The sequence below is a fragment of the Hevea brasiliensis genome, chromosome 9, assembly GCF_030052815.1.
Source record: "Hevea brasiliensis isolate MT/VB/25A 57/8 chromosome 9, ASM3005281v1, whole genome shotgun sequence".
Lineage (NCBI taxonomy): Eukaryota > Viridiplantae > Streptophyta > Magnoliopsida > Malpighiales > Euphorbiaceae > Hevea > Hevea brasiliensis.
The window spans coordinates 20621921-20638912 of NC_079501.1; the positions used below are offsets into that span (position 1 = coordinate 20621921).

Sequence of the window (16992 nt, forward strand, 5' to 3'; positions counted from 1 at the left end):
CCATTTTATGGCCGGACTCTGTCCATTTGTTTTCTTGAATTTGGGCCCAAATGGGCCTTAGAGTTGGGTCAATGAACAGTTAGGCTTACTACGGGCCTCGGGGGCTTTAGGCTGACCCAGGTCCTAGTGCCGGTCCGGCCCATAGGTTGGGTCGTGACAATAATAATAATAATTAATGAATTATTTATGATTACATTTTTAGATTATTAATTATTATTTATTTATTTCAATAATAAAATAAATAATATAACATATTAAATCAATAAGGTTAAAATGCGCCATTTTACTCCTAAAAATAATATCGCTCTTATTCAGGTATCTCTTATACTTCTCTCTTTACTTTTTCTATATCCAGACCGAACCCATGTCTAGTTTGTGCAAAACAATAAGAACTCCAAAACTGTAATGCTACATTTCAATTTCAATTTTCTATTGCTGTTGGATTAGATACACAAGTTTCAAGGAACAAGCCTTTGGCATTCTAAGCATGGATGAGTTCACTTCATCTGCTTAAAGCATTCAACCATGAAAGGATAACTTTTGCACCTTTCTCCCAGGAACAATCTAACATCATGTCATGGGCAACTCCTTCAACACAGATTGGTGATACGCCATAAAATCTTCCCGTTTCATCAAGTCCTTCTGCATCCTATGAATTTTTTTTAAGCCAATCAGAAATTCAGATTCAACTTGGAAAGTAAGAAAATGCCATAATAAAAGATTTCTTAATTTATGAAATTACAGTGGTCCACAGGCAATAATATTAGACTTATAGCTTGAAGCTGCAATTTTGATCTGAAAATTTGTTGGGAAAAAAATTTCTAATGGTTCATGTGCCTCTATTTAGTGATTAAATGACAGAAATAGGGGCCATTCACCTGCTTGGATGTGTATTGAAACTGAAGTAGAGGTGGTTCTGCCAGAATCAATTGTAGGTTTAAGTAAAAATAGTAATGGGCTTCAAAAGTCAGAGCTGTCCTTGCTAGTAGATGGTACAATAACTTAAACAAAGGCTGAAAACAGTAACATAAGAGGGGGAAAATGTTGTAGACTTGTAGATGTGGGTTTCAAGTTTCAACCCATAAATTACTTGAATCATGCTGTAAAGGGATAAATTTAGAAGACTTGCCTAAACCAGAAGACCAAGCGAAAACAAAGAGGAAGAGAACTTGAGAAGTTGAGCAGAGAAAATAGAACAAATAGAGGACTGAAGATAGCTAGTCAACTAGTTTCCTTTTGAACTTGAAAGGAGGGTGTAAGAGATGTCTGTTAGAAACATTGATAGAACTTTGTAGAACTGCTTCGCTTCCATTTGAAGCTCAAGGTTTTGAACAGTTTGCATATTTCTGTGCTCAATGAATATTTTTAAGTAAACTTTCAAAGTTCCTTGCCTAGAAAAATAATGTACGCTGAAATCTATATAGGTATCATCATCACTAAGAACTTAAGAAATTAATTAATAATTGCATGTGTTAGATATGAAGATTACCACTATGAAGTCATCACTTGCACCCACCACAAGGACTTCCATGGAAGATTTTGGCACTGAAGGAACCGGAAGTGATGCATTTAGCTTCCGTAGATCAAACAATGGCATTCTTGAACTTTCTCTCATTAATTCCTGGTAACTGAAAGAAACCAGCATCCAAGTTTTCATATTGAAAAGAAAAAAAAAAAACTTTGGTCATCATTCAGTGAAATAAAATAGCAAGTGTCTACATCACGATGTAGGTTGATTATAAGGGTATGCCAGCTGCAGGCTCTGGGACTGTGAAGAGTCCCTGAAGCCTTCTCCTTGCATTACAAGGAGTATGTTTTCATGGTTTGAAAAATGGCAATGTTGGTTGGCATACAGACAATGAATGTATAACCAATACGATACGCATACTAGAAGAGATAATCGATATATGCATGTTAGTCCGAGCAGTTTCAACATACACATGGTTTAAAAGCTACACCATCTTGAAACAATGGATTTAAAATGTTAACAAATAAAACATAAATTTATGATACAAATAATCACATAACTTGCATCAGAAAACCATTACCAATTAAACTTTCCAGATTCTTTAATTAAGATTTCATTTAGTTCAAGATTAATTGATTTATAAATCATCCTGCTCTAACCAGGTAATGCATTGGTTTCCAAAATTTTTTAAGTTGAGCTTCATTTTAGATCAGATAGTATGAGTTCGGATTTTGGAATGCAAGTTGACTGGCAGTACATTTTCTTATTCAACTTTCTGAGGACAATGCATTTTATTAGGCCAACAAATGCTTAAATCAATAAAATGACACAACTGCTTAAATTTACATTGTTATTTTTCATTTATTATTTCAAACACCTTAAAAGTTTAAATGTTCATGAACATTGTTAAAGGGCCAATGAACAAACCGCATCACCAGATGGTCCTCCATTGTTGACGTGAAAAACGTTTCCTTACAAAGTGAGAGATCCGTTTGAAAAGCTTTAGCTGCCAAGCTGCGAGTCACCTGCTCATAGTTCAAATGAATTGTAATTTAGACACGGGTCATGTCCAAAAAGGCAAGGCATTTTTTTGCAAGATTAAGAGTGCAAAGATGGGGTAAAGATGAGGATGTCCATTAAAAGATGATAACATTTTCTTTAAAATCACATAGGTTTACAGATTTTAAAATAAGTTCTACAGATCAAAGAAAGCATCAACGAGTTTTAAATCATTCTGAAGAATATAATAAGCAGCTCACAATGTCAGAAACTGAAATCAGCACTGTGCTTTAGGTGAATGTCGAAGGGCAAACCGCAAAAAGGATTCATTCTAGGTTTTCATAATACATGTTCCCAGACTGATGAGGGGATAAAGAACAGTGAACTTCTTCCTCAGAATCTAACGTGCATACCTTCAAAGCAGTAATAGGTTTGGAAAAGAGATACCGCCACACTAACCCACTGCATAGAGAAAAACAAATTTTCAGTCCAGGCTAGTTACAGTGCAACTAACGGAACAGTATGCCCTTATATACTTTATGCATTTACCTATTACCCGAAGGAGGTACGCAACAGACAAGCACAGCTCCAGCAAGATCAGGGTAGGGGCACAGCTTCTTCATTTCTAGAATTGAGCCCAATTAGAATAAGAATAAAGTCAGTGAAGGTGAAGCAGTATGTTTTCAGAGCAATGAAGCAAACCTAGATTACTTTGATAAATATTAAGGATCTCCAATCTAAAAGCTCAAGCTTTGTTGGTGAGGACCAAAAAATATGTTCAATATCTGTAACAAAGCAAGTTTGAATCTCATAGCTGACCCCTTCAGGAGAGGCTTCGTCCAAAGAAAATTGAAACATAATTAACATTTTGTGGGTTATTGACCACACAAATTAATGACAAAAGTGTTTCAATGCATCTATTACGACCATTTTACAATGTTGACATGAAGGTTATGAGATCATCACCAACCAGTATATGACAGTTACCTAAAAATTGGATGATGAAGATTACCTATAAGTTGTTTGTTTCTAATATTTGCAATAAAGTATTGAATAATTAGGCCCCCAAATGAATGTCCAAGCAATACTGGTGGCAACTTCAGTTTTTTCTGGATGAAGTCAGCAATGTCACCTGCATGTGTCTACTGCAGAATTTGAAAGTGGAAAGGAAATAGGAAAAATTTGAGCAATTTCATTTGTATGGAATAGAAAAAGAATTTCTAGAAGTATAGAATAGAAGAAGGAAAGAACAATCAAAATGCACTACTAAAATGATTTTTCTTCTAGTGGAGAGCTAAAATACCTCTAGAGAACCAGCAAAAGAACCAGCAGGTCCATCGCTTTCACCCTGTAGATGTGTGCACAAAGAGTATCAAATCAGTTATATGTTGGCAGCTTAAATAATTTCAGTATTCAAGCTAATGCATCTTCGCACCACCAAAACAGTTGACAACCTAATTAAAATGTTATGATAAGAAGAAGGTGCTTATGGCTTCTTTGCACAGTAAGTTGTTAAACTAACGAGTTGGGATATATCATTCACATGCCTCTCTAGAAAACAAAATGAAATCACAACAAAAGAATACATGACAGTGTCCAGAAATTAACGTATGTCAATTTTTTTTTGTATAATTCAAATAAAGGAATAATATTCTATTAAGGAAGAGGAATATAAGTAAAGAATGCTAAATAGATCTTATATAGTTCTAAAAAATAAGGAGGGAAATGTTGTTTTCTTGGAGTTCATTAGAAGGATTGCCTTTATTAAACCCAGTAAACCTTCTAGGAAGGAGAAGAAATTTGAGAGAAAATGGCTATGATAAATGATTTTACTCTCATATTGATTATGTATTTTTTATTAGAAAACATAAGGAAAAAAAATTTGCTTGTCAAACTATTGGCAAATAATAATGATAATAGAATCTGCACAGAGTCTATATTTTCATTTTACAGAAGTAAGAAAGCCTTACTGCACAGAAGCTGATAGTCAAAACTAAAATATTAATGAATAATTAGATAGGATCAATAAATATATAAAAAAAAAAAAAGTGGGAAGAGAATAGTTTGCTGCTTTGAATCCTAAATTTTTGTTTCGGTCAGCTTAATGCTCACAGAAACTTTACCTCAAGCCATATAGTCCCAGCTAAATGCACTTCTATTTAATTAATTACTTTCTTGGGATCCCAAATAGTGAAGGAAGAAGATTTAAATTACTACGATCAATATCTCATGTTTTTTTCAACAATCAGCCAAATCAATAAACAGAGAGAGGGGAAAGCAACAAGAAAGAGGAGACTACTAAAACTTTATCTCTTGTTCCATATATTAAAAACAAGAAAAAGGTCCATCAAATTATTGAACTAAGACTGCTAGTACCAAAATCAATCTATCAAGCCTAAAGTACAAAAATGTAACCAATAGACATTGAATGAAAATGAGAAATGAACAATTATTTCGCAAAATATACAAATAAATAAAACCTGAGTAGATATAGAGAAATGACCTGACCCAACAAGCTAAGGGCATAGCAATCATAGCCACAGTTTGAAAAGAAAGGCAACCAGTGCTCAGCCCAGCACCAAGCTGCATGGTAGCTTCCATGAATAAAAACAAGAGGTGGGTTTTCAATGCTTCCGTTATCTGGGTTTGTATTGCTATTACCTCCAATACCCTTCTGCTCAATCACCTCCATGTTCAAACCAGAAGGAAGCTGGTGGAAAAGACGGTTTTGCCCCCGCTTTAACTCATAGGGAATCCGCGTCTTGCGGGATTTGTTGAGAACAGCAAGGGGCTTTACAGTCATTTTACGGGATGTGAGGTTTGGCCGGAAGAGTGAGAGAAGAGAAGCAGCCATTGCTGTCAAGGTCAGACCCAGTCTCACTCATCCTTTGTTTTATTATTTCTTTAATATAAAAGAAAATAATCGTACTCTTTTATCTCTATTTTTCATATTATGGTGATTGTTGTTAAACAGATATATAAATATTCTAATCTATAGGTTAAGAATTTAAATTTAACATAATTTTTTATCGATTAATTAATAAATTTTAATTTAATAATAAATTTATTTTTAAAGTCATAAAATCTGAAATTTTAATTTTATTATACCAATAAAAATAAGGTAAAAATATATATTATATTTTAAAATTATATAGGTCAAAATAAATATTACACAATTTTGAAAATTTTCTATAATTAATTCTTTATTTAATATTATAAAATTTGGCCATTTATGTTTTCTTCTTAAGGTTTTTCTTTTCCCAATGATAATAATTCATTGCATGAGAAAAAAGGCTTAAGCCCAATACAACATAGCACAGTCCAACGACAACAGCCAATAGGGATGGGCCCAAATTCAACCTAACTCAACATATTGATCTCACAACTCTAGTCTAAAGTGAGGTAAGCCAAGGGTGAATATACTAGAAACGGTTTAATAAGTTACCCCAAAATTAGAATCGAACCAAAAAAAGGCCTGAGGCCTAAAAAAATATCCCTATATTCTGGTTTGACCCGAGGAAGGACCTGAGGTGATGAACAATGCCGCCACTCAATATCCAATCACCCGTCGCTAGGTCACCCTGTAGCTGGTGATAGGCAACATGAAACAAAACTATGGAACTCGAACTCGAACTTGATTAATATTATCAAATCTCAATTTGTCTCAAATTCGTTTAAAAATTATTATCAATTACCTGAACTATTCTCAAACTTGATTATTATTATCTGAAAAAAATCAGAACCCATTTTATTTTATATATTTTAATTAATATTTATAAAAAAATTATTTTAATTAATATTTTATATTTTAAAATTTTAATAATTTCATAAAATATTTAAATTCTATTTTATATAAAATAAAATATATAAAAATTTATAAATATTAAAAATATATATTTTATATTTAATTAAGTATTTATATAAACGATTTTGGGTAACGGATACTCAACATATAAAATCTGAACCTGATCTGAACCCGCCACGAGTATAATTTTTCAAATTCGAACCCGTCCCGAATCCAATTATATAATACCCAAACTCATTCTATTAATATTCGATTTGATTGAATATCCGTTGCCCTCTCTGGATGAAATCATACCAAACAACCCAAAGTGATTTCAAATACAACATCGCTCCCAGAGGAAGAAGCAAGCCATAGGACCCTTTAGGGATGGCCACGGTCCGGTTTTGAACTGGAATCGAACCAGAACCGATTAGGTCAAAACCGAACCAAAACTGATCAAAATCGAAAATGGCTTCGAACCGGACTGAAATTGTCTTTCTGCAGTTTGGTTTAGGTTCATATTTTTTAAGAACCTTGAACTGGCGATTCCGAACCAGATTGAACCGGCGATTTCGAACAGGATTAAACCGGCGATTTAAATATAAAAAAATTCAATAAATATGTTACATCACTCCTAACTCATTTATATATATCATAAATTCTCTACACAATTATTCTCTGTATTTTCTTCAATTCTTAATATTTTTTCAATTTTTCTTAAATTCTCTAAATAATTATTTTCTAGACTCATTTTAATTTCCAATACTCTCTCAATTTTCCTACTTTATTATTTTATATACTTACTGAAATTTTTAATATTATCTCAGTTACTTTATTATTACTTTAAATCCTCAATAAAATTTCCAATACCCTCTATTTTAATTTTTTTTTTCTCTTTTATACTTTTTAATTATCAATTATTATATAATTTTTTAAAAAAGGCAAGTAATAGAACTAACAAATTTTATTCCTCTAAATCCTAAAGGGATATTTAGGCAAAATTAAGTTCATACACTTTTTGCTAATTTCTTTAAAAAAATTTAATTTCATCTCTAATTTTTTAATCAGGTTCAAGTCTTTATTTATTAAATTTTTCTTCAAGATAAATTATTTTCTTTCTTTATTTTTCTTTTTTTTTATTGAAAGATTTCTAAGAAAAATTAAAATATTTTTACAAATATAACTTAAATTTTGAATCAATAAAATTTTTCTCTATATTTTTTTGTCTAAGCTACCCTTAAACCATCCCTAAACCGTTTCCAAACCGTCCTCTAAACTGTCTTGAACCGTTCTTTTTTAGAACCGCCCTTCAAACATTTTTAAACTAGGGCTCAAACTGGAAGCGGAGGTTTAGGAACGTCTTTCAAACCGTCTCCTGGCGGTTTGGTTCAAGTTCATGATTTCATTGAACAGTAACCGGCGATTCAGGAACTGTAACCAGCGGTTCCTAAACCGTGGCCACCCCTAGGACCCTTTGAACCCTTCAGCAAAAAGCCAAAGGCAAAACCACGGTAAGAAGTAGATATGAAGTCAGAGGGAACACATAGGCAAGGGGCAGAGTTCTTTTGCACCTCTGCCCATTAAGAGGCTGGATGCCTAAGAGAATAGCACTAGTAACATCTTTAAGAGATACCTACGCAAACTAAAGGAGGAACTTAGCAATCCCAAGCAGCTCCTGACTCAAAGTTGTGGAACAGAATCGCTGACTCATCCCAATCCATGCACATATATACAGCTACATAGGGAAGGCCTCACCGCCACTGAGCTTGAGGAACTAGAGTCCTCACAGTTTCCAAGTAGTCCCTCACTATTTATCCCCAAACCTGTCAGCAAGTGAACAAAACCCAAGAATATTTGCAGCCTCACTTAGAAGAGTAAGGGTAGACGTACGCTGGAGGATAAAGGAGGGCCATCTTCCATCCAAAAGGGCGGGAGACGACCGACTTAACTCATCAAAAGAGAAGACATAAAGGAAAAAAAAAAAAAACAAAATGAGAGAATAAAAGGTTCTAATCCTTCTTAAGACACGACTATGATGCTATTTACATTTTTTTTAAATCACAAACAAAGAAATTAGACTGAATATAATGACGGATTTATTTTCATTTAGTATTATTTTTGGTGGATGAGTGGTCATACTAGACTAAATAAAGTCTGTAATGAGAGTATTAGATAAAAGGTAAGAGTGGTACTAATTGAGGATAAGTTGAGAGAAGTGAGATTGAGGTGGTTTGGTCATGTGAAGCGTAGACATACGGATGCTCCAGTTAGACAAGTAGAGCATATTAGGTTAGAGGATAGAAAGAAAAAAAGGAGTAGACCTAAATTGACTTGGAGGAGAGTAGTACAACATGACCTAGAAGCATTACGATTTCTGAGGATTTAACCCAAAATCATTTAAAGTGGAGAAAGCGAATCCATATAACCGACCATAATTTTGGGGATAAAAGCTTAGTTGAGTTGAGTTGAGTTGAGTAGTATAATTTTTGGATAGTGACAGGAATGGCAACGAGTCAGATTTTTGAGGGTATCTAATCTGACAGAACTTTAATAGAACGAGTTTGTATAGTATATAATAGGATTTGAGATAAGTTCGGATTTGAAGAATAATATTTGTGATAAATTTCGAGTTTTATATGTTTAGTTTTTGTTACTCAAATTTATTTATATAAATATTTAATTAAATATAATATATATATATATATTTTTTTTATTATAATATTTATAAATTTTTAAAAAAAATTGGGATAAAGGTTTAGTTGAGTTGAGTTGAGTTGTATTTTATATAAAATAAAATTTAAATAATTTATAAAATTATTAAAATTTTAAAATATAAATTATTAATCAAAAGTAAATTACTAATTAAAATATATAAAATTAAATAGATTAATTTTTTTTAATAATAATAATCAGATTTGAGATGAGTTCGGATAATTAAAAATAAATTTTAATATAAATTTAAATTTTAAAAATATTAATCAAATTTAGATACAACCATTTTCACGGGCGCCACCTTTATATATATCCTATAAAAAAACAGTTTTTACTTATTAATTTTTTTGCTTTTTCATCTTAAATCATGTAATCTCGTGTATTACTATTTATTATTTTGTCAGATGTCTTATTGCAGTTTTCTGTTTGAAGCATTGATACTGGTCTAAAAAGGCGGTTAAATTAAGCATGGTTGCCTACCATATCTTATCCCCCTAATGAGCCGAGTTTACCAATAAAAATTATAAAGCTTATCATGTCGTAAGATTTTTAGGTGATAGATTTGTAAAATTGAAAATGAAATACTGATAATGTAGGAGTTAAATAAAATAAAATAAGAAAATTTTAAATTTTAAAGTTGGTTGATGTGGACTGAAAATAAAAATGCTAAATTTGATATATATGATTTTTTTAATGTAATTTATTATTTTAATATTATTAAAAATTAAAAAATATTAAAATTTTAATTTTTATAAAAATTAATAAACTTTAAGTTAATGATGCTATAGTCATCTTCGTATAAATTATTAGTTAAAATATATTAAGTTAAATGATTTGATTATTAATTTAGTAATAATAAATAAATTTAGAATAAATTTCGATAATTTATAATAAATTTTAATTAAATTTAAAATATTTTTAAATTAAAAATATTAATTAAATTTGAATTTAAATCTACCTTTCCCCATAATAGCGGATAATATTACAGTGAGCTGCTTTTTATTATAGAATTATTATGTATTCCATATACTTGTACCTTTTGTATATTACTGTTGACTTTATGTTTGGTTAAATTATTTTTTGTAATAATGTTTTTAATAATTTATTTATTTTTCATATTTATTTATTCACTTTTTATAATTATAATAACATTATTTACCGTAGTCACCTACTACACCCAAGGATTTTGGATTCTCAGTTAGAAATCTCTAATCTTTATAGGTTCAGATATACCAATGCTCCCGCCGCCGGTTCTGTGGGGTCTGGTAAACTCCCACCCTATGCTCAAATAGTATTTTACAAATAAAGAAGTCTGGCTGGCAGCGGTGGATGTAGTATGAGGGCGGCAAGGCAATTGTCCCACTCACTCTTGAAAATCCTGTGCAGATTTTATGTATTTGTCAAAATTATAAATACATAACTTATGCTTAAGCAGGGAAGGCCTTCCTGGTATTTTTCGACCTTCTGTATGGGAAAACAATGAAAATGTGGGAAAAAAAAAAAAAAAACTAAATGAGAGTGCTTGCCAAGATTAACAGAGAACTCAAAGTCCAAACAAGAAAAATGCCAACAGAATAAATGCCGCACTTAAATTGAGAGGAAATAGAAAGGGCAACTTCTGTTTCGGACTTCGGATTCTGCTGAATAGTTTGGACATAAGATTCTTTTGAATTTGTTTTACTAGTATGGCATTATTTAGATGAGACTTGGAAAGCAGAATTATTGATTTGGTTATGCACTGCAGTGATGCTGTTACTACTTCCACAATACGGAAAGAAGAGCTACTGGCTATAGGCTCCATTTACTTCAGGGTTAATGCGCATTATCTGGAGAACTTTCCTTTACCATTGATTTTATAAGCAGCCAGAAAAAGAACAGAAGAACCATTGACTGAAAATTTTTTCTCATATCATCCACTTTGCCATCCATTTTTTTTTATTGGGGAGAAGGGGCGTGTGGCCGCAAAAGTAAACTCGCATACTTTACCATGTATTCCTATTTAAGACTTACTCTATATATGCTTTACATGCATGGACCTACCAAAGAAATGCAGCCTCGGAAAATGAAATTTCCACTTGGAGCTTTCATGCTATCAATTTTTTTACTTACTTAACTGTAAAGCAAAACACAATGACACTGATACCCATATTTTGATATAGCTAATATCCAACGTATTATTTGTTAATTAATAATACTAAACTCTTCTAATAATACATATTTGTTGGTACTTTATAAATTCTGGTCTCAATTCCTCTTCTATTAAGGGTCTCTAAGAAGCACTCTACCTGAAAATTTTCTCTTCATGGCTGAGTTTACAGAATATTTGCAGAGGCTAAGATTTTCTCAGCCTGTCATAGAGATGGATATGAACATACAAATGTTGAAGCAGCTTCCAGAGCTAAATCCAAGCACCTTAGAGAATTTCAGTGTCAGTAACTTCTCAGTAGACTCTTTCTTGGCCCACCTCCAACAACCTCCTGAATTTCCAGCAAGCTATGGTCACAATAGTATTTCAAGTGCTTTCCATCACCCTGACATCTTGAATTCTGCACCAATTGTTCATACTGTCACTTCCACCTCGAGTCAAAATGTTTTCCGTGACAGCTGCAAGAAGAGAAAAGCAGAGGCACAATCGACCAGCAGTTCCAAGAACATTTCTGCCACTGCCTCTACTTCCAATACAAAGAAAAAGAATGTGTGTGTCTGTCTGTTTCTTGTCCTTTTTTTTTTTTTTTCCCTTTTCTTGATATTTCAATTTCAAAACTTTCAATCTCTATTTAACATCAAGCTGATTAGTATTTGGTCTTGATGTTTTCAGAAGTTAGGCAGAGGTAAAAAAGGGAAGAACAAAGAGAAAGAAGTGGATGAAGCAGAAGAAGTTATTCATGTTAGAGCAAAAAGAGGCCAAGCTACTGATAGTCATAGTATAGCAGAAAGGGTAAATTTGCATATAATCATAAAACTGGAGTATTATTATCTAATGGTTTGGGTAATAGCCATCAATCTCTAAATTATGATTATAGTACGAAGTGAATAATTTGACTGCAATGTTATTTATTATTTTTTCATCAGGTAAGAAGAGAGAAAATTAATAACAAGTTGAGATGTTTGCAAGACCTCGTTCCTGGATGCCACAAGGTAGAACTTTCTTCTGAATATGAACATGTGTGCTTACATATGCATGTTATGAATATAATATTTTCTGCTTTTAAATATGAATCCTGACTTGGGTATATGAATTCACAGTCAATGGGAATGGCAGTTATGCTAGAGGAGATAATCAATTATGTCCACTCCCTGCAGAATCAGGTTGAGGTAAGCTTAATATCTACAAAATCTGCTGCAACTCATTTTTATGATTTTATCTTAGAAGTTGATACACACACTTAAACAGATTTGGATTAACATTTCTTTATTATTATCAATCTTTTTTCCTTCCCAATATTCAGTTCCTTTCCATGGAGCTTGCAGCAGCAAGTTGTTCATATGACCTCAACTTGCAAACAGAATCTTCCAAAAAGGCTCAGGTGCTTTTCTAATTTAAGCTATTTCTCAACTTAAAAAAAGTTAAAAATAGAAAAAGAAGGAAGAGAAAAGCCTCCTAAAATCTTGAGTCCTTACTAGGCTGCCTTATTTTGTTTGCCTAACCTATTACAAGATAAGGTCAATAGATTTTTTTGTTAAATAAAATTATTATATTAGTACATAATATATATGAAAAGAAAAAGTGACCAAGAAAAGTACTTCTCCCACTAAAAACACAATGACACGTCGAATAAGTGATATAAGTGACATTTCATGTATGAATCCATTGTATCTCATAATTAACTCATAAGCTCTAACTTGCATGAAAAATGAATTTAATTGTATTTATGTTTTGCTAAGTGAGAAAAATGAAACATTAATGATGCAGGGAACAAATTCACCTGGAGCACAGGAGAGGCAGAAATGGTGGAGAGAAGGATATGGAGAGCTGAGTTGCTTCCAATCTGCATGGTCCATTTGACTGCATTTTTGGCCATTACTGTTTTGTTGCTAGCTACAAAAGCACATGAATATGCTACCTATCCCTTTTTCCTACAAATCAACTATGTCTCTATATATGTAGCAGACATGCTATCGATATTTCCATTAATTACAATTCACAAAAGGTCCAGAAACTAAGTACAAAAAAATAAAAGAATAATTATATTTCTGTTTGTTTGTCAAATTTTAAGGGCTTCATTTTCTTTTATTTTCTTTTCTTTTCCAATTTGACTGAAGTAATTTGTGGCTTATATTGTTCCTATATATGTATTGGTGTTGAGCTGTCGGTAAGAGCACTGAAGCACAGCTGTTCTTGGATAGATCTTGACTTCTTTTACTCTTTAATTTCTCCATTAATTATGTGTCATTTTTTTAATGGCTCAAATTATTTGTCATTTTAATGACTTGGTGACCCTATCTTGCTCTATTTAACCAGACACTTGCACATGTGATTCCTGGTTTTTTGGCGTACAAGCAAGAGAGAACTCTGCAGATAGTTTGCAACTGTTAACAGAATCTAATTAATAACCCTATATCATCATCTAGCTATAATTTAATCATATGTTTAGCTTATTTTGATATGCATTATCACTATTTAGATAAATAATCGAGGCAGTTGTTGGCATTTGGACTCCCAACCACTTCATAGAACTGTTTCATCTATTAGGTTAATTTAGTTGATAAGGGTGAACAACCATCAACAGTTTACTAGTAAACAAACCCATTAATCATGCATACTCTCCTTTAGTAAACTTTGATGCGACTGTTTGCTATTGATCAAAAGATACAATTGTGAACAAAAATGTCTGGTGAACAGCTGGACCAACCATGCTAGATACAAGAACAGTCCAAAAGGAATAGACTTTACATGTGGTGGCTCTTCTTTTTATTAGCTTTCCTGTGTCTTCTATTCTTTTAGGTGATAGGTTTCCATCACGCCCTCGAATATTTATGATTAAGCCACTGGAAGCAATGTTCAGGGGCACATATTGATGTTATCAGTTACTGTGAAGTCTAGCAATTGCAGGAGGCAACACCATTTAATCAATTTGCTTCATTACAAAGGCTCAACACCATTGAAACTGTATATATATATATATATATATATATATATATATATATATATATATATATATATGGTGGCAGGATCAAGACCATTGATAAAAGCAAATCATATTGGTCCCTTGGATAATCACTTGATTTAAAAGTACTTTTTTTAAAAAAAATTTATGCAGTAATGATTAGTTTCTATCAGATGAAAAGCTTTTTTGGAGGGACAAGCAGACTTTCAAATAGAATCATGAAGAGGAATTGTGACATCCAACATCTAATTAAGGATTATCCAAAAACAGGCCCTACGAACATATATCTATGAACAGAATCTCATGGATGTTGCCAATTCATATTGCTGAATGATTGCAATGAATAAATGCAGTAGAATAATTATGGGGAGGGATAGGAGGGGCTCACCAAAAGGGATTAAAGGGGAGGAAAATGAAAAATTACAGATGCATTGCATCCAAAGATACAAGTTAGAATACAGCTTGAATGGGCCATATTATGCTCACAAAAGGATGAAGCAATATGGGTTCAAAGAATTCTTAAATTAATAAATACCTTAACAAGAATCTTTAAAAGCTTCTAATATGTACATTACTACCCTCCATTCTTATTGACTCCTTTTTTGACAAGTTTTCACTTGGCTTTTTCTTCGCAATACAATTGCCTTTCCTAAGACCATTCCCACCATGTGAAACTTAATGATGTGATCTATATATATATATATATTAGCTTCATGTAATCAAACTTTAAGTAAAGGTCAGGAGTAAATGTATATGAAAAAAAAGGGTTCATTTTGTGTGCTTTCTATAGGAATAATTTGAGAAAGTAACCTAGCTTTTATATATTGCAAGAATTTGTTTGAAATGGCTCTTATTTACATTCTATAAGGCAATCAAAAAGAAACTATGCAATGGCCACAATATTCTTTGTTCAAAGGTATGAAATAAATAGTATACTTGGCTCCTATTTTATAATAAACAAAATAAAAAGTAAAAATCTTTTATAATTTCTTTGCAACTTATTAGACTAAATAGAAAAACATTATCCATAGCATTGATTTGATTGTTGATAATGGTGATGCTCCAATTTGTCAGTGTACACAACTCAGCTCAATATCAACTCCAAACTAATTGTAATATGCTATATGGATCTTTTTCTGACCATATTCAATATCTTTTGTGAGCTATTAATTGTTGTATATCACTTTAGGTCGTGTCATTGTTTGCTTGTCTTCCTATTGTTTTTCTCACACCTATTACATACGTTTGTCATAATTTAAACAACTCCGAACAATGTTAGGAATAATTATAGAGTGGATTAATTAGCAAATCAGTGCATGGTCTAATAATTTCATCATCCCATGTTAACACACGCTACACAAACGATGTGACATCTCAAATGATCACCTTTTACTGATACACTTTAAGTATAACCTAAATAATAAAAATAAGAGTGAAGTCAGAAAATTGAGTTAATGAGTCAAAAAATTTTATTTCACTCGATTTAAAGAAAGTTATCATGTATAATAATAAACTATTCATTGAAAAAAAAAGATAATGCATATAAATTTTTGATATATAGTAAGTGGATTGATGAGTTACGTATTCAATACATATGTAATATTTAAATAAATAAAAAAATTGAGTCTGGTGGATGTGGCTCCGCCCATGAGCAAGAGTGCTTCACATTAACTCACCAGTATTATTATTATTATTATTATTATTATTATTATTATTATTATTATTATTATTATTATTATTATTATGTTTAAAGGTGGGATAAAGAAGGGATACACCCCAACACAAAATTATGACAATTTTGTGAATATATACTATTTCTTATATCCTATATTCACACAAACTCCACAAAGAATGAATCTCAAAGAACCAATCAACCAATGAGTATCTAAAATTTGTATATTTTTTACTTACTTATTAATTATGTAATACACAAGGACGAATGCATGAGTAAATATTGATTGGGACCAAAATTTTAAAGATTCATATACCTAGTATAAAAAATTTTAAATTATATTTTTGATACAATTAGTTCTGATTGGTACTCAAACTCTATATCTCACCAATTTTTGAGATGACTCTAATATCATTGAGATAAAATTTTATGTTTTTATCAAACAATAATTGGCATTCATTATTTTTAATAAATTATATGTTTTATTAATTTTAAATAATTAAGAAAATTTAAGAAAAAAAGTCTGTACTACACCCAACTCAGCATACTCATTCATACACCCAACATAAAATGTAAAATGTTAAATAAAAAAAATTATGTAAAGACATAAAATAATAAAAGAGGGTATAAAAAATTTAGAGTCTCCTCCAAAAATATTTATAAAATTAACTGTAATATATATATACTCTAACATTTAAAATTGTTCTAAAAAATCCCAATATTAAAAATTTTTCTACCACAATAATAAAAAAAAGAAATTCTATATTAGAAAAATAATTTATATTTTAATTTTTAGCACTTTATAATCAAAATTATAGTAATTTTAACACAGTAAATAATATTTATTCATTAAAAAATTTTAAAGTAAAAATAATAAAATAATGTTAAATAAATAGAAAAAAAAATCATTGATTTGAAAATTGAGTTTAATTATATTATTTTATTTTATTTTTAAATATATTATTTAGTTGATTATTTTTAAAAAGTTGAATGAGTTTTAGATGTAATCCTCATCCCATTTATCATGCATGGGCAGCAGGGGAAGAAATATATATAATTTAAAAAAAAAAAAAAATGGGGGCCAGAGCCCGTCATGCTATTCATGGGTATACATGGGTCCGCCCCTGGTGATACATCAGTTATTATTTATTTATTTATTTATTTATTTATTTTCCTTTAAATAAAAAATAAATAAAAGTAGAGGTGAGCGGTGAATAAAGGCCTTAGCCATGAATGATGTCAAAAAGAA

At 31.2% G+C, this 16992-nt stretch overlaps 2 protein-coding genes across 5 annotated transcripts; one reads left to right on the top strand and one right to left on the bottom strand.

Annotated features, from left to right (window-relative positions):
• Positions 1–281: 281 nt before the first annotated feature.
• Positions 282–5387, bottom strand: LOC110661119 (uncharacterized). Of its 4 annotated transcripts, none has more exons than XM_058153342.1 (9): positions 4971–5387; positions 3771–3815; positions 3480–3609; positions 3204–3300; positions 3017–3091; positions 2881–2929; positions 2396–2493; positions 1490–1628; positions 282–649 (listed from the first exon to the last, which is right to left on the bottom strand). In XM_058153342.1, the coding sequence occupies exons 1-9, from the start codon at positions 5319–5321 to the stop codon at positions 503–505; spliced, it is 1131 nt and encodes a 376-aa protein (XP_058009325.1). In that variant the 5' UTR covers positions 5322–5387; the 3' UTR covers positions 282–502. The 4 variants fall into 4 exon arrangements, with proteins under 4 accessions (XP_058009325.1, XP_058009326.1, XP_058009328.1 ...); XM_058153343.1 differs by having other exon boundaries at positions 3204–3252; positions 4971–5386; XM_058153345.1 differs by having other exon boundaries at positions 4976–5211.
• A 5783-nt stretch (positions 5388–11170) lies between these two features.
• Positions 11171–13158, top strand: LOC110661118 (transcription factor bHLH75). The gene is made up of 6 exons (XM_021819685.2): positions 11171–11658; positions 11782–11901; positions 12036–12101; positions 12210–12278; positions 12413–12490; positions 12877–13158. The coding sequence occupies exons 1-6, from the start codon at positions 11266–11268 to the stop codon at positions 12967–12969; spliced, it is 819 nt and encodes a 272-aa protein (XP_021675377.1). The 5' UTR covers positions 11171–11265; the 3' UTR covers positions 12970–13158.
• Positions 13159–16992: the final 3834 nt, after the last annotated feature.